Source organism: Oenanthe melanoleuca, chromosome 3 (genome assembly GCF_029582105.1).
Source record: "Oenanthe melanoleuca isolate GR-GAL-2019-014 chromosome 3, OMel1.0, whole genome shotgun sequence".
NCBI classification, from domain to species: domain Eukaryota; kingdom Metazoa; phylum Chordata; class Aves; order Passeriformes; family Muscicapidae; genus Oenanthe; species Oenanthe melanoleuca.
Window position 1 is genome coordinate 37,005,215 of NC_079336.1, and position 25,909 is coordinate 37,031,123.

Genomic DNA, 25,909 nt, shown 5'->3' on the forward strand with positions numbered 1-25,909 from the left:
TACAATAGAAAATCAGTAACTACAAAATGACATTCAATTCATCATCTATGTTGTGAACTGTATTTCAATTAACCTCTTGGCTCACATAAGCTGATTTTAAAGAAGTAGGCAGTAAATGAATCCTACAATAAGTCTTAAATGTGGACAGTCCATGCTTCTCCAAAGAAAGACACTCCACAGAAAAATCAAGAAGTCTGAACATTTCCAAGTGAGCACCAACTGGCATGTCATCTCTTGATAGCATTGCTTCCTGAGAGTAAACCATAAACAGCTATACACCTGGCTACTATATTTGTTTTAGTAGAACAACCACAACAAAAAGGCAAAATCTGTGCTCCCATTTGGTATTTTGCTACCAGCTTCCACACTCATCTATGTAATTGTCTGTTTTTTCCAACATCCTACATATATTTTCTTCTGAGCTGACCTGCAGTGCCAAGGTCCTAATTCAGACTAACTTACTTTGCAGATCCTACAAGAAGTTAGCCAACTAAAACTGATGTCTTCTTCCATTTTTTGGAAATATCAATACACAAATGACAGTTATACGGGATAAAGCCATCAATGCCCATAACTACATCTAACTTCTAACAGCACATTAAATCATGCTTGAGAGCCCTCAGGATAGGCAGGATCTCTTTTCACCTATTTTGAGAAGCACTTTTATCCAATTAGGTGCTTCAGTAATAAATTTTTATATTTATTATGAAAGAAGCACTGTTAATAATCTAATGTCAAAAGTTGTTAGTGCTTGTAATACTGAAAGCTGCAGTGTTTATTAACCAGCTTTGTCAGGGTTCCTCTTTGTGATAAATCAGATAAGTTTATCTACAGTCTTGAGGAAACTACTAACGAGCTGCATGAAGTTCATCCTCTCTCACCCTAGAAAACATTATGATCTGCAAATTAATCAGATGCCTTCACGATGAAGACAGTTTTAACAGCATAATTATCAAAATTACTGCACTCACTTAGCAACTTTACAGGCACTAAGGCTTAGTTGTACTGTACAAAAAGATTTTTTTTTTGTGAACTGACACACTCATTAATAATTTCTGGTCTCCATGATCTTTCTTTGCTACTCCAAATTATATCAATGTTCCAAAACAAGATCCCAAATATCAGAAAACATTTTTGTAAGTAGAATACATCTTCAACTGCAACAGAAAATGACTGAAAGAACAATAAAGATTCTATGCTTGTAATATGCTCCTAATGTTTTATGCATCTCAATTATATCCACACAGACATACAGATGGAAGAAAATGTTGTTTTATAGAAGAGCACTGTCATAAAAATGGTAAAACATTTTCCATTCTAACTTATGAGCGCAAACTAACTGGAATGGAAGACAGAAATACTTTAACACAAATACATCGTTTTTTTCCTTTTCTTTAGGAGGAAAATCTGTGTTTCATAGTGCTTCCATTACTGGAAGTTCTCATTCCATTGTCTAATTTCACATATTTCCTCCCATTCCTTTCTGACTGCTTCAATGCCAGCATCTTTAACAGTGCAGCCTAATGCAGCCTAATTAGGCAGAATATACACTGTTTTATAATCTTCTGTCATCGCAGCTGCACTACCCTTATCAGCTCAAGAAATACCTTTTGGTCGTTTAAGAAACTGCATGCCTTTGGCTTATCTTCAGCCAATATTTATACTTAATATATGAAAGTATTTATACTTGCTTACTTGGAAATAAGATAAATATCTTTGTTTACTAGCATTCCTTAAATTAAAAAAAAATATATAAAATTTATGTTTGTTACCATTCACTCACCTATAGATTAATCATTTACCTAGTGGTCAAAATGAAAATGTAGTCACTTTTGTATGATATTACATGTTTCAATGTGAAATGTATTAATGATTCATTTATTCCTAAAATAAAAGATAGTAAAAAGTTGGAAGTGCAAGTGCGGTACATTATTTGATACTCTTACATTTTCATCCTGATGTTCCACCAAACAAAGAAAGTCACACTATTAATGATGGTACTGATTTGAAAAGGCAGTAATTAAGTGTGTGGTCCCTTTAAACCTCAGAATTTTGAACAGTGGTGGTAGTTATTTTAGCTCTGGAGAGGGTTATGGGTCCCTTACAAGACTAGAACTCTTTTTCACCCTGCAGAGCTATCCTAACAGCATTATAAAAGCACTAGGCTGCTGTATCATAAGAAACTTAATTGGCACTCTAAAAAGTGGCTTCTTAAAATTACAAGAAGATCTGAGAACACACAGCAAGGGAAATCTGTGTTTGTGTGCTTGCATTTTACCTGTAAATTGTCTTGCACCTCAACAAGAAGAGTACTTTTTCCTCTGAAAGTCTGTGTGCATTAATGCATGAATAGAGACTGAAATGCTTGAAATGCTTAGTTAGTCTTAGAAGTGGGATGAAATATTATTCAGATAATTTAATACTAATCCAACTAAGGATGATTAAATGGTACTTAAACACTATGAATGGAAATGTGTATGTTTACCCACAGGCTATGTGTGTCATATTTTCTTAAGCTCTCCCTTGATTTGGCCCCTTTTTTTTTATCAATATCACCCAACTCTGATATTTTTAAGGCATACATCATCTCCCAATCACAAAATTCCTCTTCTCCCTTGAAGAACTATTTCTTCTTCTATAATTGAAAAAAACTTTAAAAAAGGAAAAAGGAAAGAAAAGGAAAAGGAAAAGGAAAAGGAAAAGGAAAAGGAAAAGGAAAAGGAAAAGGAAAAGGAAAAGGAAAAGGAAAAGGAAAAGGAAAAGGAAAAGGAAAAGGAAAAGGAAAAGGAAAAGGAAAAGGGAAAGGAAAAGGGAAAGGAAAAAAAGAAAAATAAAAATAGTGCACAAGACTACCTGAGCTTAATTATGTTTTCTGCAAAAATAAGACAACATCATTGTCCCATCACAAGTCATTTAATCCGAGAGGAAGCTTCTAATTTCTGAAGGAGATGAGAATCCAAATAAAATACATCTGCAGATAGATATGTACTTTAGGGGAAATCTTAATAATAATACATAAATTTTTTCTGCACAATTTTCTTTATGGGCAGAGAGAAAAAATTGTTTCCCCTTACTCTCTAAGATGTTATATAACTTTATTTCTAACAAAAGAGTATTAGAAAGAGCTGTTTTATCTGGACATATCCTTCCAGAAAAGTTCTTAAAAGAGTATGAAATGAAAGAAAAACCATATCCCAATTCGTGCTGAAGTAAATGATGTGAAATCTATTTTCTGTACTCATTGCCCAATCAATAATCTTCATACAAATCCAACAGATACTACTGAAGAGTTCAATAAGCCTGGTAGGCACTCCTGTATTAACATAGTATACAACATTTTGACCTTGTACAATTAGCTACATTAGATTACTTCTCCTTGTGAGTTAAGGAAATTTTTACTTGCACACATTACTTTCACATATAAAAGAAAATGGAACTTTCTAACGTGAGTACAGTACATTATCAGTGGCTATAACTACAACTCTTTTTCCTAGCTTATCCTGATGGATTTTTTTTTACTCTCACAACACATATCTAAAAATATGCAAGTCCTACTGTTTTTGAAGGTGAAACCCTCGTTTTCTAAATTTCAAAATTGCAATATACAATGGCATAACTTCTACACATACCAAATAGTTTCCTTTCTGAAAGGCTGGAATAAATCTCTAATACACTGTGCTGGTTTGGACTAGGATATAGTTAATTTTCTAATAGCACCTAGTATGGGCTAGGTTATGGATTTGTGCTGAAACAGTGTTGGTACCTGTATTTCAGTTTACTGAGTCAAGGCTTTTCTGCTTTTCTTTTGACTTGTACCAGTGAGGCGGCTGAAGGTGCACAGGGAATTGGGAGGGGATACAGCTGGGACAGCTGACCCCAACCGACCAAAGGGATATCCAGTACCAGGGCATGTCATGCTCAGCATATAAAGCTGGGGAAAGTAGAAGGAAGCAGGGATCTCTGGAATGATGGTGTTTGTGTTCCTAAGTCACTATTACGTGTGATGGAGCCCTATTTTCCTGGCAATGGCTGAACACCTGCCAGCCAAATGAAAGCGATGAATTAATTCCTTGTTTTACTTCACTTGTGTGCATGGCTTTTGCTTTACTTGTCAAACCATCTTTATCTCAGGCCACGAGTTTTTTCACTTTTGCTCTTGTGATTTTTTCCCCCTTCCCACCCAGGGTGAGTGGGTGAGTGGCCATGTGGGGCTGACTTGCTGCATGGGGTTAAACTATGACATATATACAGTTCAATAAATCATTTAATAAACCCAGACATGAGCTGCATGACAGAAAATGAGTATGAGCTTTAATAAAGCTTGTTTATATTTGGAGTTTGAAGATCTATATATGTCCTAAGATGGCAGCCAGGTTATCCATCTGTGCATTACTGAAGTCAAATAATCAAAGCTTTCATTGCACTAAATCGTCTGTGCAGCCAGACTTTACTGTTTCAAAATTATCTTTTGATATTTGTAAAGAAGCAGGTGTATAGTTAGCCAAATTGAACTCGTTATTGTATTTTTCCTGCTACTGAAAACTTCCAATGAAAAATGGAACCTCACATTGCCACTGTTGTTTGTAGCATAAAAGAAAGGTTGTCTTTAGCTTCTGCTCATGAAAAATATGGGATGCAGTAGTAAAAGGCTCTGGGAAGAAAAATTCGAAGATATAAGATAAGGTGGCAGAGATTCACAAAACTTCAAAGGAGGAGCTCTGGCTTAAGAATTACTAGTGGAAGGAAAATAGAGATTTTCATGATTTGGAGACACATAGGACTATTGAAAATAGAAGGAAAGGCTACATGCACAGACTATTCCCTCTTCTAATCTGTTATTGAAGCGTGACATTTCTGAATCACTTACAACACACTCTGTTAGTGAAATTACTCAGATACATGGAAGAAATATGAGAAATTAGAATTACCGCAAATTACTGCAAATATTTTCCCCACTGGATCACTCAGCCAGCATAAAGAAAACATCACACCACAATTCCTTCAATTTTCTCAGAACTCAAGGAGAACCATGGGAGCTATTTAATTTACTTGTTTATATCTACAGTATGAGACATTCATTCCAAATCTTTTCATTCACATATGAGGTGAAATCCAGCCTCTGCTGAAATCAATGAGACTTTTGCTATTGATTTCAATGAAACCACACTTATGATCAGTTTTTGTACTCCCTCTCATGGCTTAGAGAGATTCTTTACAAAAACCAGGCAAACTACACCACAGGAATCCAATTAATTACAGCCATTTTTCATATGGCAGAGGGAAGAAATGTTTTGATTCAATGGGAAGATGGTGATGTTTACCTAGTTCAACAATTTGCCTTGAGTCAATCTGCAGTGTTCATACACAAGTGTTCTTCTGTTCACACTTCTGTTGTTACAGTTGACAATGAGAATATATTTATTTTATTGATTTGGTTATTTATTTCATTATGGCAACTCTTCATAGTCCATTTTCACTGCTTAGGAGAAAAGAATAAAGCACACATGAAATGCTAGTGCAGGAAAGATCAGTGAAACCATTTTTACAGCATTGCAATTATATGTAATTACAAAATGACTACATAACAGGATAATATTTAATATTAATAATAAATTAATATAAATAAAAATAAATACATTGTTAGTATTAAATATTTATTTATTTAACATCTAGTCGCATATTTTTTCCTAATTTATGCCCATATAGCTGACAGGGTATAAGGATGGGCAATTTCCTCAGCACACTGACTGTCTCAATGTATCAACGTATTGAACATCCTACTCTAATGTAAAATTGAAAAACCACTCTTAGGGTGGAGAGGTGCCATACACAACATGGCACACAGATTCAAGCTCCAGGCTTTATCCAGTCATTACATGCCCATCTCTGACTTGAATCCTAAGTGGCAGGTAACAAGTAACATTGCAACATGTGTGCAAGTAAAGCAAGCAAGGTAGCAAAGCCAGTGAGATAACAAGCGCCATCAAGAGCAAGATAGTTCTAACAGAATCTGCAAACTGCAAAATCAGCTAAAAACAAGTTAGACTGAAAAACAAGAAGCATCAGGCATGTGCTGAAAATAGAGGTAAAACATTCAAACGTGAGGAAAAGTACAGAAACCTTCACCAAAAGACCACCAGAAGACTGATGACCACCACAGAAGGAACTGACACAGCACAGAAGCTAAAATCTGTTATAAAACCATGACACAGCTTTGTGCAAATACGAGTATGCTAATGAGATGTTGTAATTGTGACAGTTTGCGGAAGGACTTTTAAAACGGAACTGAAAGCTAAAGAGGATTGATTGAGTTTTTGGCTGAAAGAAGCCCCTCGCTCCCAGCACTGAATAAACAAATACCTGCTCTGTAGCCATTTGACTATAGAGCTTTATTTTCTTGCCCAGTTCGGGCATCAGTCTAGAGAAGGGCAGCAGAGCAGGTGAAGGGCCTGGAGCACATGTTCCATGAGGAGCAGTTGAGGGAGCTGGGCCTGCTTAGCCGGGGGAAGGCCAGGGGTGAAAGGAGGGTGTAGCCATGTGGGGAGGTCAGCTTCTTCTCCAGGGCAGCCAGTGACAGGGTGAGATGGCATAAGCGTTAAGCGGCACGAAAGGGGATTCAGGTTGGACATTAGGAGGCATTTCTTCACAGAAAGGGTGATCAGGCATTGGAACCGACTGCCCAGGGAGGTGATGGAGCCACCATCCCTGGACGTGTTTAAAGAGACTGAGGTGTTTGGTCATAGCTTGGAGCCGATGATCTCATCCTAAACTGACTCTGTGACTACCATTTCGCAGCTGAAACCAACAATCCACAGGTGCTTGACTTTCGATTAAAAAAGCACAGAAGCCACAACAGCAAACACACTCCGAAAGCCCAGCAGCCGCGCAGGTGGCTGGTTCGCAGTGGAAAAGCCGGGAGCGCGGCACGTCCCTCCCCACAGGACAAACGGGCCCGGCCGCCGCCGCCCGCCTCGCGCATGCGCCCCGCCCGGCGCACGCGCCGCCGCCGCCCCGCCCCGGCGCAGCCCGCGCGGCCCCGGCCCGGCGCGCGCGGCTCCGGCAGGGGCACCCCGCGCGCGCGCCCGGCGGCTGCGGCCCTGCCTCCCGCGGGTGAGTAACGGCGCTGGGCCCGAGCCCGCCGGCCCCGGGCACGGGGAGAGGGCTCTCGGGGCTGGGAGAGGCCGGGAGAGCGGGGAACGGCGCCCGCCCCGCCCGCAGCCGCTGTCAGAGGGGCCGCGGCGGTCCCGGCGGTGCCGTCCCTCCTGCGGACCCCTCGCCGCGCCTCCCGCCCGCGGATGATGCTGCTCTGTGACGGGGGCTGGCGCTTGAGTGGGAGAGAAGTGTGAGCGCTCGGAGCTCGGCGCCTTGCTCAGCGGAGGGAGCAGCGCAGGTTCCGCTCCTGTCAAGCAGCCTGGCTCTGACAGTCTGCCCCGGGGAGCTCCCGGTGAGCGCTGGCTAAAGGTCGCTTTATTCACATGGCCTGCAGCCGCCCAGGGTTAGGTGTGTGTTTCCACGGCCTTCCGAGGCGCGAGAAGGCTGGCATGCCGAAGGCAAATACTCTAATGCTGCAAGCTCTCTTACCACGTTTACAGCAAAGAACCCAGCATTGTGTTTTGTTACTGCTGCTGCCTTAAATCACGTTTTCTGGTTGTCAGGTTTCAGATAGCTTTTTCTAAATTGGGTAGACCAAAAGAAATCTTCCATTGGAAGTGTTTAAAAAGTTGTCTTTGTAGCATGTAACACAGCTGTGAAGTGTCTGTGTGCCATATGTCTGCATGCCATACCTAATGTCTTCTTACATCTTCAATGATTTTCAAGCTATTTTTTAAAAAAAGGCTTTAGAAAAAAAAAAGCTTTTCATATACAGAGAGTTTTTGAGAAATTCCTTGTTTTTTTCTAATACTAGAAATGCTCACGAGATTTCCACGCATATGGTCAGCCTCTGTTGCTTTTTATTCTTTGTTATATCCAGGTCAGAATGTGCTATGTAAATGTGATGCTTTAAACACTCTTACTGGTCCTTAGTTTAGCAAACCTCACCTGGTCAATCACTTGAAAACTGAATAAAGTTTCTGGGTGTGCATCTGCACTGAAGCTCCAGAATCAGGACTTTAAGGCCTAGGAGCTTCAGCTCTATCTAGAGCTGATCTGTCACTTCAGAGTTTTCAGTTTCTTTGAGCTGGGGAAGCTTAGTAGAAAGTAAGCTTAGATAACTTAGCTGAGAATCTTTGATCCCATCCATGAGCTACCAGCCTCAGTGTCTTCTGGATGAGCTTACACTTAATCAATAAAATCAGATTTTCAGACCTCTCCCCTATATTGCATTTCCATTTGTTATGGTTAAGGAACATCAGAGCAAATAAATTATAGTATTTGCTGGTTTTTTACTAAACTAGATAAATCTTTTTTATCTGAACCTAATTTCTTTGCATGGTATATTTCTCTTTTGGAATTTGTAAAACTAAAAAAAGCAACCCACTGGGCAGGACACTGAAACTTGAGTTGTCTGACCAAAATCATCTTGAGTAATTAAGCTCCATCACCCCTTTAAACAACTTTTTTTATTGCTTTTCCTTCTCTGACTAAAGAAACATTCTTATTTGGGAAAACATATAAGGGGGAAAAAAAGCTCATGATCTGTATATCTGTATGCTTTTTTCATCATATAGTGGAAAGGACAAACAAGGTTTCCCTGCACAGTAACTTAAGGGTATAAAAAGCAGTAGTGAGGGAGGGAAAAAAATTGCTGTCAGGTAAGAGTTTGAGACATTCAATTAAATTTGCAGAATAGTTAGGAAAATACTTCAGATTTTTTCTCAGACCCTTTTCTTTCTTCATGGAGAAGTTGTTTTAAGAAGAACAGCTGAAAATTTTGCCTACTGTGATGAATTTCATGCTATTTATTACCAAAACACCCAAATTAATTTGGAACAGAGATGATCATAATGGGATAGACTTATATGTATTTTGTGCTTTTAATTCTGTATAGTAGCTTACAAACTAAAAAGTAAAACAGCTGTGTCATATGTTTTGGGGTTTTTTGAGAAGAGAACTGGATGTTGAGGAAATACAGGCTTTAACTTTTTCCGGTAAATCTTCATATTTTTCTCATGTTATGAAGGAAATTACTATCTGGATTCATTAAGGAGAAACTCTGACCTGTTACAGATGGGTTTTTTTTCTTCTTTTAAAATTGATTGAGTAGGCAAGAGAAAGAGCCCAAACTGTTTACATTTTTGTCTGGTACACCTATATGTGTCAGAAAACATGGAATTTAAATCCAAAAGCTTCTGAATCACTTAACTGCTTGTAAGATCTTAACCTTCAGAAAGCTGAAGTTATTCAGCCTGACTTTTTGCTGCTGTGAAAGTCAACTGCTGTTAGATCCAAGTGCACCCAGAAGTCCAAGGCAAGATATTTCCTAAGTCTAGAGGTGTGACATGTACCTCAGTAAATTGGAGTCAGACTCTAAAATTTGAATGTCCATGACAAATACAAAATCACAGTCTAATGACTGTTGAATCAGAAATATGTTTTTAATTTTATTCCACTTTAAAGGATAGACACAACTTCATGAAGCTGTTTCACAGCTACAGGTATTTCACAGGTATGTTTGCTCAGTCTGTTTCCCCAGTATTGCTGTTCTGCTGTGCCCCTAGCACTGATGAGGGTAATTTATCTGTCACTCTCTCTGCAAAGTAGATCTGAACAAGATTAAGTGACACATGAAGCACTGCCAACCTGTAGCTCTTCGATGCAGCTTTTACAGTATAGGTGTCTGTGCCAGGTCTAAATTATGTTATCATCATTGAGACTGATGGCTCCCCAAAACACAAGCCTTTACCATAGATATCACTTACTTGTTCTAGAAATTTTGCACTTTGTTGCTGAGCCTCTGGATAAGCTTAGCAGAAGTTCATAATATGATGTAGTAGACCAAGGTCTGTCTCAGTGCTAGTCAAATGATAGTAAGCATGCTGCTCATTTTTTAGTGTACTTGTGAATGTTCCATTTGAAAAATACTTGTTGAAATAATGTGGAGCACCAAGATTAATTCCTGAGACTTCAGACAAATGACTTAATGATAGTGAAATCTTGATCTAGACAGTAGGAATTGAGTAGCTGATAGGTCAACCAAGAATAAAAGGAACAGCTTCTTTGATATGGAGTAGGAAAACCCAAATGAAAAACCTTGTCAGCATTCCAATTATGGACATTGCAGTCATTAATTCTTTTTCATAGAAGAGATAAAAAGAGGTAGTTTATCTCTGGCAGTCCTATATGTTGTTTAATGAAGATCAGTGGCATCTGGGTTAAATTAAATGGTATACATTAATGCATTAGTCAGATGAATAATATTGTTTCCTTAAAAAAATACTCTTCAGAAAACTTCAGTTTATCTAATCTGAAAATTGAGGTAAATTACCAGGTAGGGGTAGCATAATATACTAGAAGGAAGACTGAAAAGGTAATGGATAATAGCAGGAGCAATTTGAGTGTATTTAAAATTAATTTCTTATTAAAGTAAGATGTTCTGTACTCCAAACATCTCTGACAGAATTCCAAAATCATGGGATGGATTGTTAGCCATAGAAAAAGAACCCTGTAATTTGACATAAAGCGATGTGAAATCCTCTAAGCATGTATGTTGTAAAATCATTTTCCCTGACAATAGCCAAACCTATGGTTTCAGAATCCAGTTGAGCAAAATGAACAACATCATTTTCATAGTCTTGCCTTGCTCCATCTATTCTTTGTTGGCTTTAGTGCTGTGATACTCAGTCAACTGAGTCCACTCTCTAACAAGGTAAAAGTGCATTGGGATTTTTGTGTTGTTTATTTTTCAAATGTTAACTGGGTTTTGCTTTTAAAGTAAATGCCTGACCTTACTGTGAAAACTAAATGAATCCCAGAAGTAAGAATAGACAGTAGGATGAGTGGATTAATATTGAAAATGAAAGCAGACGTTCCCTTTCTGGCAGTGTAATAGTCCTAATCCAATTCAGGCTCTATTGTTAAAAAGCATATTCTAAAATTTCTTATCTAAAATTATCATAGCAGTAGCAAGCAGCTTATTGTGACAACTGAGTTCTATGTTAATGCATTATAACATTGTTAGGAAACTAAAGTCAAATTATTTATAAGTATTTTGAAGTTAGCTGTGTATATCTCAGTAATTAAAATAAGATTCTAAAATTTGGAGGTCAGTGAAAGAAATGTGAATCAAAGCTATGCTATGTCTAATGATCCTTGTATCAGAAATTTATTCTTAGGTTTTCTAGTTTAGTGTTGTCAGTTTTATGCATAATCTTGTTCCACATAATTCTGTGGTAACCTAAATTTTGTTAATCCTTTTCTCTGGTTCTCTTGTGATAATGTTGTACAGGAATTAAAGTTATAAAAAAAGTAATCAGGCCTTCCGTTATACTGATTTTTTTTTGTTTTTTTTCCCCCTACTTTCATGGTTCAAATCTTGTTGTGTACCATTGGTCTTGTTTTGAATTTAGCCCTGGAACACTAATGAAGTGTCAGGCAGCTGTGACATTGTACTTACTGGCCGCCAGCAGCTAACTTGCAGGCTCTCTGCTTGAGGTACATCCTTAATGCTATGCTGAATTTTGCATTCATGATTCAGGAAAAAAATTAGATCTGTGAAGTTGTAAATGCTGAAAGCATCATGGTTTCAAAGTTAATTTGCCCGGGTATTTTGTTAATATATTGCTTAACAACACAAAGTGGTTGGTCTGAAGCCAGTAAATAGGTTAATAAATGAAATCTGCATTCTCAACAAGGTGTAGTTCTGTCATACCCCACTTTGTTTTTACTCTTCTTCTGCGATGTTATTCTCCTTTTATGGCTTCTGCATTTTTCATCTTTATTATTTCTACCTGAATCGCACTTACAAAACAATAGTTCTGCAATAATGTAACCAGAATTTCCATTTCATGGGATTTATCTGGGTTAGGATAAAAAGTAAGTTCAAAAGTAAAATACTGTATAAAATATTTGAGTCCTTGGTGGTAGAACCTCAGAATGTGACACGTTCTCAAAGAAAGCAATGAGGTTTTGTTTGTGTACCCCACTCTCCACAATTTCTGTTAGTTCTGCGGTCATTGTATCATCACATTTGTCTCTGTGGTATTTTTATTATGTGGAGATTTTATGAAGCATTTCATACTGCTGAATACTAGGTAATAAGAAATCTGACTTGAAAATATTTGTCTTTTGATCAGTTACAGCCAAAATCCTGTTGGGATTCTGAACTATGACATCATGGCAAGATTTCGCAGAAGAACATGCATCATTTTGTTGCTTTTTATTTTGTTTATTTGCTCCATAATGATGGCTTTGAAGACCCTGAGACCTGATAGAGCTGGCTTTGGGGATCCATTTGGACTTGGTTTGTTGCCAGAGCTTCAACAACGGACCGTGCTCTTAGACAGTAAACAGAATTTGCTAAATAGGGCTCAAGGAGATACTGTAACACGTGTCAGTAATTTGCATAGTATTGCTGTCAATACTATGAAAGCATCTATGTCTTCTGTAAAAAAGCTGGAAGAGGAGCTGTCTTCTCCTAATTACAACTTTCACATATTCTACTATACTTGGTATGGGAATCCACAGTTTGATGGTAAATATATTCACTGGAACCATCCGTTGTTGCCACATTGGGATCCCAAAATTGCAAACAATTATCCAAAGGGAAGGCATAATCCTCCTGAGGACATTGGGGCCAACTTTTATCCAGAACTTGGATCTTACAGTTCCAAAGACCCTACTGTCATAGAAGCCCACATGAAACAAATGCGTTCAGCTTCAACTGGTAATGAATGTTAGCGTTTCATCATGTTGTTCATTTATCCAGCCTTACATTTGTGAATGAGCACAACTGAGCTATCCTCCTGTTTTTCTGTCTAATTCAGGAAATGTGTGAAACTAGTAAATGTCTTTATATCTCTGAGTTTTAACCCCCAACTGAAACCTACATCTTCAAAGCTGTGTCTAATGAGTGTAACAGCACAGAAGCATAAGAATGGTATTTTTAATACTGTAGGTACATGTTTTTCATGACTTTCTGCTAAACACTGTTAACATAAATGAAAATACAGAAGGCTTGACTAGATTATATTTCTGTGTATTTTATTTTTGGAGATGAATACTTCAGTTTAAAGAACAGGTTTCAGTTAATCATGCTGACATAGTTAAGGAGCAGTCTGTTCAAATATGAATGGAGTTTTTTTCTCTGAATGCTGTGTGCGCAGTAACAATTAGGTATTAATTAATTAATGTCCAAAAGTAGCTTCTTAAAATAAAAATTGGTGTTCTCTTTTTGTAAATAAGATTAACTGTATACATAAGAATATTCAATATATTCCTAGTTGTTGGCCTTTATGGTCCTTTTTATGTCAATCTTCTATAAAATAAGCAGTCATACAGGCTAATAGTAAACTCTGAACAGCTTCTGTAAAATGTAATTAGAGCAACATGACCAAAGCTCATAGCATTACTGATACTGCTAATCACCTTGTATTGAATCTCCTTCATTCAGCTAATCATTCAGGTTTAATGTAGTTGTTATTTTTTGATTAGTGATGTTTACTTGTTTAGTGTTTACTTCTTGGTTGTTGTGATCTTGTGGGTTTTAACCTAACCTTCATTTTGTACAAGGGTTAATACAAACCTAGGAAATTTCTCGCCCTCTTCAGTAATATAACTCCATCCAGAGGAGTAACAAGACTGTTGCAGAGACATCTCAGATATAAGTTGCCAATAAGCACTGTTTGAGTCTTATCTAAAACAAAATAATGTGTGGTAGTGTGATGAAGACAAGAAGAATATGTGATGTTTCTCATCCTCTTAATGCTGGTGGAAAGGGTGCCAATTACTAGGAAAAATGCTTTGCATAATCAAGTTTTTTCATAACTTCAGTTAATTTTCCATTTAAAACTCAGCAATGTGAATGAGTAGTTCAGGCTTCCTGTGATACTCTTCATAACATAACTGATATTGATAAAGAGTCACCTTTTTTCCTGCTGTTATTCTGACTTAAGGATTTAAGTACAATTGAATTTGTTCTCTTCCATCTAGATTTGACTAACATTATTCATCAACTTTTTTTTAAGAATTATACTTTGTAAATTTTTTGTGTACTGTGAGGCTGACTATTTACAGTTTCTTCTTTTTCTCTCTTAGCCATTGTCTCATCCATTACTCTATTTTACAGCCACATAATCATTTTTTCTAGCCATTTTTGAGCTTTGTCAAGGATCTTAAGAAAAAATAAAATGTAAGTGGTTCTTTCAGCAAAGAGTGTTTAATGATTGAAGGCATATAAGAGATTTGGGCAACAGGAATCTCATGCAGTGCTTCCCTGTATTCTTCTTATACTTTACAATTCTTATTAATTAATTTCCTAATATTTTACAGGTGAATACAGCAAATTTTATTCATGAGATTGCTTGGGGAAATTTAGTTTTTTGCACCAGCATTTTTTTTTTTGTGATAGTCCACTTCTGTTTCTAGTGACTATTCTGGTTTTAAACATTTATGACACTGTTTTTAGTGTCAAGTCCATCTTTTTTTTCTTGAAGTGGCACATAACTTTTTCTTTTTTTAACCACAGGAAAGAAAACATGTAGTAGTCTTCCTCAGGAAATGACCAATGCAAATGTGAATTCAGGTCTTTGATCAACTATTCTGTCTCCTGAACTTTTATGTATTTCCTAAAGGTGTGAAAGAGGGTCTTGTCAGATGTATTCAAGATACCCAGATTTTTTTGCTCTTCTGCTTGTCCTTTACACCTTACTCATTTGCATTTAGTCCTTTTCTTCTGTGTAAAATAAAAGATAATCTGATAAAATGCAGTAAAATATTGTATTTTACTTTCCTTGAGCAGACTGTCACTTGTGACTAGCTGTTATTTATGATTTTCTGTTTGATAAAATGCAGAGATAATATATCTAAGGGTAGTTGAACTCCCCTCTGTGTGTATTGAGCACAAATTTCTGGTTTGAATATTTGTGTGATTATGTATTAACTGTAATATTTGGTTTCTTTTTCCTAATTTTGGAATTTTTTGTTGAAAATTATTAGTCAGAAATGTTAGTAAATTAGTCAGTAATTAGACAGTAAAATAGGTGGAATTTAGAATACAGACTTCCATAGCTCGGTGAATTTATTCATTTACTGAAATCATTACCTAGTTAAAAAGAACCACGTTGACTTATTCTTCTGTAGGCTCTGAATAGCATTTCTAGCAAAATATTTCTACATCAATATTTTATGTATTTCTTTCAGACTTAGCTTCTTTTTGATCTAAAAGATCTAATCTGTTTATATGACACCATTTTATTTTAGAAGGAAAGGGCTTAGCCTTTCTGAAGAGTGTTTTCTTTTGCTTTCTTGAAGAGCATCAGAAAAATTTACAATATGAGGACATGTTATTGGTTGTATTTTTTCTCCACAGCACTGGTAACATCCTTACAATTATTGAGAATTACTCAAGCATTTTGGAAGATGATAAATTTAAAAACTAATTTCACATGCTTGGAAGAGTGGATTACACCATAGTAACTGTACCAGCAAGAAAGAAGTTTGAAGTGACTATTGAAGTCACTGCTTCTAGTACTAAATGGTTGTTTTGCATTTGAGCCAGAGGTACAAAGAAGAAATGTGATGGGGAATAAACTTCTGTAACATAAGAATCTCCTTCATCACATGCACAGCTCTCATCCCTTGAGTGTTCTGTAACTTGTGTATCTTGATATTCTCTGTCTGTATCGTGGTGTAGCTATAATGCCTGAGTGAGGAGCAATCTTTTCCTCTTTACAGCCTGAAGGTTGGAATGCAGTGCTGAAAAGTGGGAGGAAACACCTCTTAAGTGTTAGGCTTAGGACACTGAGTACAGATTTGTTCCCTTGACAGATAATCTAACCACTGTTTGTTTTGCAGTCCTACAAAGAGAGAAGTTAAAATCCACTGTGAGAATACTGAGATTAAAAAGTAATTTGAGATTCTGATTTTTTGTAGATTTCACATCAGTAATTGTAACTCATTACAATGTTACAGTATACCTCTGATATGTTAAACAACATGATTTAAAACTCAAGTTTTGTATTTTCAGGTGTAATAGTGCTTTCATGGTACCCACCAGGTATGGCTGATGAAAATGGAGAACCAACTGATGATTTAGTGCCAATTGTTTTGGACTATGCACACAAATATAACCTAAAGGTAAAATATTTCTAGATACATATAACAGGACCAATTAGGAAAGTAGACCTTGCTATTATACTTTGTTTCCTTTTGGTCATGGAAATCTTTGATTTGCACTGAACTTCGGTAGGACCTGAGTAATATTGCCTTATAAGCAGAATAAATATTGTAATCTGATTTAGCTTGCAGAATCTAAGGCATAGTATTGTGGATGTTTATTTTTTAAAATTTCTTTTCAGGAAGCGGATTTTGAAATAAAACATTATGCTATTTTCCAGTGAGTTTTGGGAGTTGAGGGAAGTATTACATATTCCAAAATACTGTGAAATACAGTGAGCTATAAGCTAAGGACCTTTGAGAAAAAAAGGACTTATCTTCATTTTGCATTATTTCATAAATTGCTAGCACCTGATTGTAGAGGTCAGGAGCGAACATCTATGAGGAATAAAGACTGATTTGGAATATCTAGTTTGAGTTAATGTCTTTATTCCAGAAGGTACCAGGAACACTTGCCTTGGACTGTAAGGTTAGAGACATGCTGCTCAGATTTTAGGGTTACTTCCAGGCATGACAAGATAGAAAGGCTAAGTTATTGACTTCTTAAAATAGGTGAAATATCAGTTAAAGATTACATGAATTGATCAGTAGAATCTTAAATTGTGCTTTGGTTTTGTTTATTTTTTAGAATAAAACTTGTATTTCCCTTTTGTGATAATGAAAATGTGTATTTCATTTTAATTTCTCCCAAGTAATAGATTTTTTAAGTAGCTGCTTGCGTTTCATCCCTGGAGTGTGCTGTCTGTCCTGTGTACTGAAAACACAACCTGTTCATCTGCTTGGGTTTTAGTTGGTTGTGCAAGCTGCAGATTCTCAGTGAAATTTCTTGTCACTGGGGTAACTGTAGATTCTTTAGCAAGCAGTAAGAAAATAGGATGATTAAATCAGATACAGAAGTAGTTTTGAAACTGTTAAAAATACTGTGTGATTTGCATTATATGACATAGGTTGCACTCTGTCTAATAATTTCTTAAAAGACAGAAGAAGATATTATCCTTTCCCAAAATTTTCAGACTATCGAATAGAGTTTGCTCTCACCTAGAAAAACTTGTTAACATTCAAGTCTCAAAGGAGTCAAGGCCAAATGAAATAAGCTACTAAGGAAAATACAATAGAGTGTAATAGTATGATAATGATTGCAATATGGATGAAACTGCTGTTACCACTTGGAAGAATTACTGGAATACAGATAGGTGGTATAAATATTACAGATGTTACCTTCACTGTGATGGTTTTAAGCATTCTTGCACAAGTAAGTTATTACAATAAGTGTTAGTAGTCTCAGTAGACCAAAGCCAATATACAAAATACGTTTCGGTTATGTCTGCTAAGCAGAAGCCTGGGAGAAGATATGCCCTTTTGATTTGCCTGGTTTTGATTGTTGGAAATGAAAGATAAAATTATAGTGCTCCTCAGCCTCTACTGTCAGTCTTAGTGATTTAGTCTAATGCTATTTTTCTATAGTTTCTATTTAATAGAGAGAGAGATTGGCTCTGCAATGGAAATTTCTACTGTTGCAGAGTTGTCAAAGACTTTATTAAATACATTCTGCTCTAAAATTGCTTCTGAAAAAGTTGTTGCTTTGATTAATGTAATGTATTCTTCCATGATTGTCTATTTGAAAACAAATTCATTTTTACATTGGAATTCACACATACTGGTTAATCAATTCCATGAGCTCCAAGCTTGACATTCAGAGCAATAGCAGTATATTATATTAGATTTAGTTCCAAGAGCTTGTTGCTGTTGGTAAATCTAAAAAATTTTAAATTAAAGTTTTCATTTCCCATATCTCAAAATGTATTTTGACTCTGAAAACTATTATTGGAGCATTATCTTTAGCAAATTTTAATACATTAGTTAGAAATTAAATATTAAAATGTTGCATTAGTTTATTCATTCTAAGTTTTAAGTTTTGTAGCTTTTTAAATTTTCTGAAGCATGATTACCACTTGCTCTAGTCTAGGATAAACAAAAGCAGTGTTCTGTTTTAATGTAAAAAACCTAAGTATTTAATGCCAAACTTCCTGAAATCTGAAGCTTCTGATGTCAGTAGTGCAGGAATTGTTCTAGGGTTGGATTATTTTCAGTAGAGACTGATGAAATGTTTGGTCTGTAAATAATTATATTTTTTGTGACTGATACTTGCTTCATATAATACCCAGTGCCCATATATTCAGTAGTGTTTTATGTTTCTGTTGCTCTTACGTTTTCATCTTTCAGGTCACTTTTCATATCGAACCTTACAAAGACAGAGATGATCGCAGCATGTACCACAATGTCAAGTACATCATTGACAAGTGAGTTTTTTCAGAATGGTTTCCTTGGGGTTTCTTACATGCTGGTTTAGAGGACTTCTGTGTGTGAACTAAAGCTTATAAAAATATGTAAGAATGCCTGCTGGGACTGAAGAGAACTGAAAGGAACTTTGTTCATATTTCAGTGCTGCAAAACTCAGTCTGTTTTTTAAATACTGAAGTGTGAATTTTACATAGATTATCAAATTTAAATTGCTTTCTGTGTTCTTTAAAATCACAAGTCATACTTCAGATTAGCAACATGATCCATAAATTAAATTAAATGTACATTTTGATAGTGAAAAACCAGCAGATAGGGCTTTATTGTGCTGACCTCCAATGATTTTAATTGGTCTTGACAAATTCTGTACAGCTACTGGTTGTTTTGCTTATCGGTGCTGCTTAGACTGTCTTTAATTCATCCTGAATTAGAGAATTGTCCTTCAGAGGAAACTGATAACTGTAGCGCAGTTTGAGTTTGTCACAGTTTAACCTCAGCCAGCAACTAGGTATCACCAGCTGCCACTTACTTCCCCTCTCATCCCCCAGCACTGGGGAAATGAATCGGAAAAAATGGATAGACTTTGTGGGTTGAGATGAGAGCAATTTAATGACTGAAACAAAATAGTATTATAATAAGTACACCAATAGTATTATTAGGAATATTAATGGAAAGGAAAAGGAGAGAGAGTAACAGAACCCGAGATAAATTGCTAACTACATACAAAGCAAAACCCAGCTCAGACCTGGGCAATGTTCAGTCCCCTTCTAGGTAGCTCCTTCAGTTTATATATGGGCATGACATTCTGGGTGTGGCATATCTCTTTGGCCAGCTCAGGTCAACTGTCCTGGCCTTGCTTCCTCCCAGCTTTTTGTGCAGCTCCTCGCTGGCAGAGAAGGAGGCACTGAGAAATCCTCGACTTAGGGTAAGCACTACTTAGCAGCAGACAAAACATGAGTATGTTATCAATTTTATTCTCATGCTAAATAAAAAAAATAAAAAAACCCCAAAAACACAGCACTGGAGCAGCTACTAAGAACATTAAATCTGTCCCTGCCAAACCTAGGACAATTACTAATTTGTAGTAATTTAAAGGTTCTTTGAAGAGTCATTTGATAAAGTCATCTTTGAAGAGTCGTTTGATACTTCAGCAAAGACTGGACTGAAAGTGGGTATGTGCCGGTTTCAAAGTCCATGTCCTGTTTTTAAATTAATTTTTGGGAAAAGTCTTCAGCTCAGATTGTGCAACAGTATTTTCCAAATAACAAATTATGTTTTAACAATATTGTTTGCTTTATAGATATGGAAGCCATCCAGCCTTTTACAGGCATAAGACCAGCACAGGCAGACTTCTTCCTATGTTTTATGTTTATGACTCTTATGTAACAATTCCTGAAATATGGGCAAATCTATTAACTGTCTCTGGATCCCAGAGTATTCGGAATACTCCCTATGATGCATTATTCATTGCACTTCTTGTAGAAGAAAGACATAAGCATGACATTCACAGAAGTGGTTTTGATGGAATGTACACGTACTTTGCCACCAATGGCTTCTCCTACGGCTCGTCTCATCATAATTGGGCAGGTTTAAAAGCCTTTTGTGATAGTAACAACTTAATGTTTATTCCAAGTGTGGGGCCAGGTTATATTGATACCAGCATCCGACCGTGGAACAACCACAACACCCGGAACCGTGTCAATGGCAAGTACTATGAGACTGCCTTCAGTGCAGCCCTTCTGGTGCGGCCAGAAATTATTTCCATTACATCTTTTAATGAATGGCACGAGGGAACTCAGATTGAAAAAGCTGTCCCTAAACGGACTGGACAAGTGGTTTACCTTGATTATAAACCCCATAAACCAAATGTTTACCTAGAGCTTACTCAGAAGTGGTCTGAGAAGTACAGAAAAGAACAAGAGCAGTGGCTTATGTGAGCTGTCCCAGCTGCAGTTGTTTCCTAATGCATTGACTGTACTGAGCAAGAAATTGAAAGCTGAAGAATCTGTTATTAAATGTCTTTATTGTATCTTTTGAATGTATATGCACTACTACTGAATTTTAATTTTGAAAAGTAAAAAGATTATAAGAATATTGGCAATTTTGTCTTAACTGGATATTTTAGTTCAAAAATATTCAGGGAAAGCTGTTTGTTGTTCAGTTGTTTTTGGTTTTTTTAACTTTGTAACTTGCATGCTGAATTTTCAGAACATCTGCATGGGATAACGCTACATGACCAAAGTGAACAAAAAACTGGCACAGTTTCTTCCTTTATTCCTGTAGTTATGTTTCTAATCAAACTGATGCTGTTATCTAAATCCTCATAGTTTCTTGCAGGATGCATGTCTGAAGTGTGTGGAATAATCTACATTTATGCTTTTTGATGCTTTGCATACAGAGTTCTTGACATATGACTAGCTTGTGGTAAAAGCACTGAAGAGTTATGTGTGATGCAATACCACTGGGTTTTGTTTTAAAAAAAAAAGTATTTGAAAGTAAGTTCCAAAGAACTGCTGAAAGATTTCTAGTTTACTTACATTTTTTTCTGTTTGCTACGTGGTGTAGACTTTTACAGATTACTGGATACCAACCAGGAACATTGCTTTCTCTATTACTTTGAATTTAAAAAAAAAATAAAAGTTTTAATTAGAGTGGAAAATATTTTTGAGGGGGGGAAAAAAAGCCTCTAAAGATTCAAAAAGTTTAATTGTCTGCTCATGGACTGCATACACAAACCTGGTGTGCTTTTGTAAATTTTTAAAGTTTCTAAACCCAGTATCTTACTAGTCCTACAATAAATTAATTGTAGGAAATACTTTTTTTGTTTCTGACTTAGGAGCAACCTAGTTTGGTAGCAATGAGAACAGCTACCCATTTGTTTAATTTGAAATCTGAGATTTCTCTTTTTCATCTAGTCCATTTAGTTGTTCCAGGGTTCAGAATTGTAGATACTAAAATCTTGCTGTTACTCAGATAAGCATCCTACCAATGCTACCTGTAAGACTGTGGTATGGCTGGAAATGACTGTTTTCAGTCCTAAAATCTCACCTGTCAAATGTTGTGATTATTAACTGGCATTTTTTATGAGGTCTGAAAGGTTCAATCACACAGACATACCTCTTCAGCAATATATATTTTGGGATTTTCATAGAACTTCTTAACAAAGCCATGAACTTTGGAATAGTAGAAATTGCAGTACTTTGTTTAATTGCAGCAAGCGTTTAATCCTAGCACAAGTGGATTATTTGTTAGTTGATTATTTTATTTTTTTAATCTACATATAAGGTTCTGATCCTGTGTTTTAGTTAATATGCTCAGACTGTTGTGACCACTAATAGCAGCTAGAATTCCATTGAATTCAGCAAAACACATGAAAATTACATTCTTTACTCAGATCTCACTGTAGTCTGTCCATTAAGTGTAAGGTGAATGTGAGGACTTCTGTTAAAACAGAAACCAAACTAGTATATTTTTTTCCAGAAAACTTTGTCATTCCAAATAAATAGAAACCAGTTACCACTATAAATTTCTAGTCTTTCTGGTATGAAAAAGGTTTGGTTTTTATATCTCACTTATTTTCAGTTTAGTTTTTTTGTCATTTCTTTGTGGTGTTCCAAGTGGTGAGGTGTTATCCAATGCCCTCAGCTGCTTGAAAAAATACAGAAATTGGATGGCAGATATATAACCTGGCTTGCTGAAGTGTGCCTCTAGAGTTACTGGAGTCTTATTAATCCATCTTCATATTTTTTGCGTTTTCCTACTGCATTTCTACAAGGTCTGGAATGCTTCCAACAGACATGTTTGCTAGTGCTTATTTTGTTTTGCTGTACTCACGTGGGTAAACTGACATAGACGTAGGTATGACCACAGTCAAAAAATAATGTCTGAGACATATAAAGCACTTGTTAGATTTTCACCACTACCAAGTTAACTTGTCCCTTTTTTTAAGGAATCTGATATTACTTACTTTACTATAAATCCTTTAAATAGCTATACATAACTCATTTTTATAATTTGTTGTATATTTATGCTTTTACAGCCCAGAGTCCATATATTTATTTTAAATATGAGGGAGCAATTAAATGTTTTGCATATGTTATTAAAAAATCTTCTGAAGTCAAACCTTTTGAAAGGACAAGTCTCTGTTTTCCCTTTGCTTAAACTTTTGTCACCCACTGGTCTTTTCTCACTGTAGTTGTCTGAGCACTTTACTGGTCTTGACTACTTTGCACTGACCTTTCAGCCCTTACTTTCTCCTAGTGACGTTTTTTTTTCTCTGTGACTGTGAAAATCATTTGTTGTGTATAGAAACATTTGAAATCTGTTGTATGGTATTGTACAACTGAGGTGATCTGTCTTGTTTAAAATGCAATTTATGGTAACAATGTAATGAATCTTCATTACTCTGAAAGTCTTTTGGAATTGCTGTAAAGGTATCATTTAACCCTTGCCATGAAGTGGTTCGGGCCATGGCAGACGGATGTCTAATGGGACCTTCAGAAGAATTTACAGAATTTCTCTAGAAAAGAATGAAAATTAAGTGCCTAGAAATTCATCACCTCTGAACACTTACTGTATTTTTGTGTGCTTGATCGGATTTAAAATATAAATATGCAACCTCACATAATATTTCAGAGTTGAGAATCTAATTTGATGATCCTAAGGAAAGCTGATGGAATAGCACCTACTAGAACTACCCCACCTGCCTGACCAATACTTTCTCTGTACTTAAAACAAACCAATGTGCTGCTTCTTGTTATAGGGAGGGGAGAGTTTTACATATGGATTGTTGCTGCAGTCATGATACTTATTTGAAATTTGAGTAAAAATAGCTCTGTGGGAAAGGATTTGTACAAATGCAAAAGCATAAGGTGGTTACGAGGGCACAGTTACTGGGGCAAGGGAGAAGAAAAGTGGATGTATTTAAGAAGGTGCTTGCTCCAGGCTTTGAGATTGCAGTGGGGAAAAAAGGAGACTCCAGTATGCACCAAAATTGAGAGGCAGGGAAGAACATTTGTAATGATTTTGAGATATGAAATAGATTTAAGGAATATTCACTTTGGTGTCCCACCAGTTTTACTTCTTAGCCAGCCAGAAAAAAAGTACTGTAATGACGATTTTTAATATTTTTACACTAAATGCATTTGACTCATCATAAGTTGTTTCATAGTGCTTTGAGTGATATGGGAAGTTTTAAAAGAGATTGTGCCACCTTAGGGCTCTGCAAATACAGAAATACCTGGAGTAATCAATCACATGCTACTACTGACTGGGTATTGCCAGGGGGTAAATGGTTTCTAGACAAGTAGCAAGTCCTTGAGGTAAAAAGAGAATATACTTTTAAAAGAAAATCTATAGGTTCATTTCTGCTTCTGTGAGTTATGATCAAGTAAATTGTTTCAGTTCTGTGAGCTGTCTCAGAACTGAACTTAGTACATCAACTCTGAAATAAGAATGTGTATTAAATCTTGTATAGTAGTGCATGTTTGTCAGATCTATAATCTTGTACTGAATTTTGTGGGCAAACACGTGCTGATGCTGTTAGTATTTTAGTGGCAAGCTGTAGATTATAGTGAATAGAGTTTCTGCACTGATGTTCATCATATTTTCCTAGTGCACTTCTTTTGAGGTGCCAATGATTTGTCTCTTAAGAGGTTGTTGAAGCAGAAGGTTCTTCAGTGAAAATATTTTTGTTATGAGATTTGATATGTATATGCTCTGCATAGTTTGAATTAACACATTTCACACATGGTTCTTAGATTCAATTGAAAACATGTCTCAGGAGTGTTTTCAGTTTTATCTTGCCAGTGAATGTAGTTCTGGGTACATGGATAAGGACTTACTGGGATTTAGGCCACTTCTTTTTGCAAATCCCATGAACATAAAAAGAGGAAATAAAGAATTCTTTAGATTTAAAGATTTTGCCACTGAATATAAGATGAAAATTTGTCTCGAAGTCCTACAAGTACGTGTCTTCATCCTTCTACTTTGTCAAGTTTGTGTCAATGTTTTGTTTCTTTTTATCTTTTACTTTTGACCAGCATGTAAAAGGTTCTATAAATTTCTAAGGTGACTGTATTTCTAAGATTTCATAGTTGGAATATTCAGTAAAAAGAATCTACAAGATTAGTGGCACGGCAGAAAAGCCTTATGTGAATTTGATATTGTATAGGTGAATTTGTTGTGAATGGATAGTGTATCTTTGATATGCATTGAACATGAATAAAAAATACCTTTCTTTTAATACCCTACATGGCTGTGACAGAGATGAATTCGCTTACATAAAAATGAAAAATGTGTGTGTATTTAGATACGTACACATACCTGAAGTCATTATTTTTAAATACATAATTGTTAGAAAATTACAAACTGGATTCTGCTACTTTTAAGTAAGCAATGATTTTAATTCCCTATGATATTTACAGAAGACCTTTTTGAATATTTTAATGAACAATAAATATATGCCAGAAAATTATGATTTTTAAAGGAATGATAGTGGGATCTCTTCATAATATGAGTTTTGAAGGTTAATTTTTATTTTTCTATTACTATGTGTACATAGAATTTATTAGACTGAAAACAGCAGGCTTATCACAATTTTTTAAAATAGGAAACACTCTTGGAGTTTTTAGGCCTAATTTTATTATATCTTATTAAGCTGCTGAGTTTACTACTTCATGGTGTTGCAAGTGTCTTCTGAGTCCTGAAGTACAAGTGTATGTTAACAAAGTAAATTAAGAGGGAATGGGCACACAAATAATTAATCTTGCAGGAGAATGGTTTACAACTGATTACTACCGAGGGGTGAATGAAGCATTTGTTGCATTCTGATAGTATGTTGTGCTCTTCAGGTATAAAAGGTTTGGAAGGTAAGTGTTGCCATTTTATTTTTCACGGCAGAGTGAAATTACCTAGTTGGTCTTTAAAAAATGTATTTTGTCATTTCAACAGACTAACTGCACTGGTATGAAAGAAATTAAAGCTATTCACACATACAGTATTGTGTATTCTCTTCATACAGTTATCATACAGTATAATGATCTTACAGAAAGATGCAATTTCTATTTTGTATATTCCATTATTGCTAATATTCAAAGCTGGCTTAGTGCATACAAAAATGAGGAAGTTTTTAAAAATTAATTTAGATCTTAGAATATGTGTATGCAAATATGTGCACACACAATATTTTCTTCATGTCTTTGTGAAAAATGCTACTGCCCTTGTATGGATAGAAAAAATCTAGAGCAGTTTTAGTCAGTTCTCAGGTCTTGTCTTTGTTCATGGAGTGATTCAGAGTGGCTCACTTCTTGATCCTAGCAGTTAAGTAGTGTGGATAGTC

At 36.0% G+C, this 25,909-nt stretch overlaps 1 protein-coding gene across 2 annotated transcripts; it reads left to right on the forward strand.

The window, feature by feature from the left end:
- Positions 1–7,025: 7,025 nt before the first annotated feature.
- MANEA (mannosidase endo-alpha) lies at positions 7,026–24,821 on the forward strand. Of its 2 annotated transcripts, none has more exons than XM_056487597.1 (5): positions 7,026–7,110; positions 12,234–12,823; positions 16,124–16,233; positions 18,496–18,572; positions 19,871–24,821. In XM_056487597.1, exons 2-5 carry the CDS (start codon positions 12,274–12,276, stop codon positions 20,505–20,507), a joined length of 1,374 nt encoding a protein of 457 aa, XP_056343572.1. In that variant the 5' UTR covers positions 7,026–7,110; positions 12,234–12,273; the 3' UTR covers positions 20,508–24,821. The 2 variants fall into 2 exon arrangements, with proteins under 2 accessions (XP_056343572.1, XP_056343573.1); XM_056487598.1 differs by having other exon boundaries at positions 20,204–24,821.
- Positions 24,822–25,909: the final 1,088 nt, after the last annotated feature.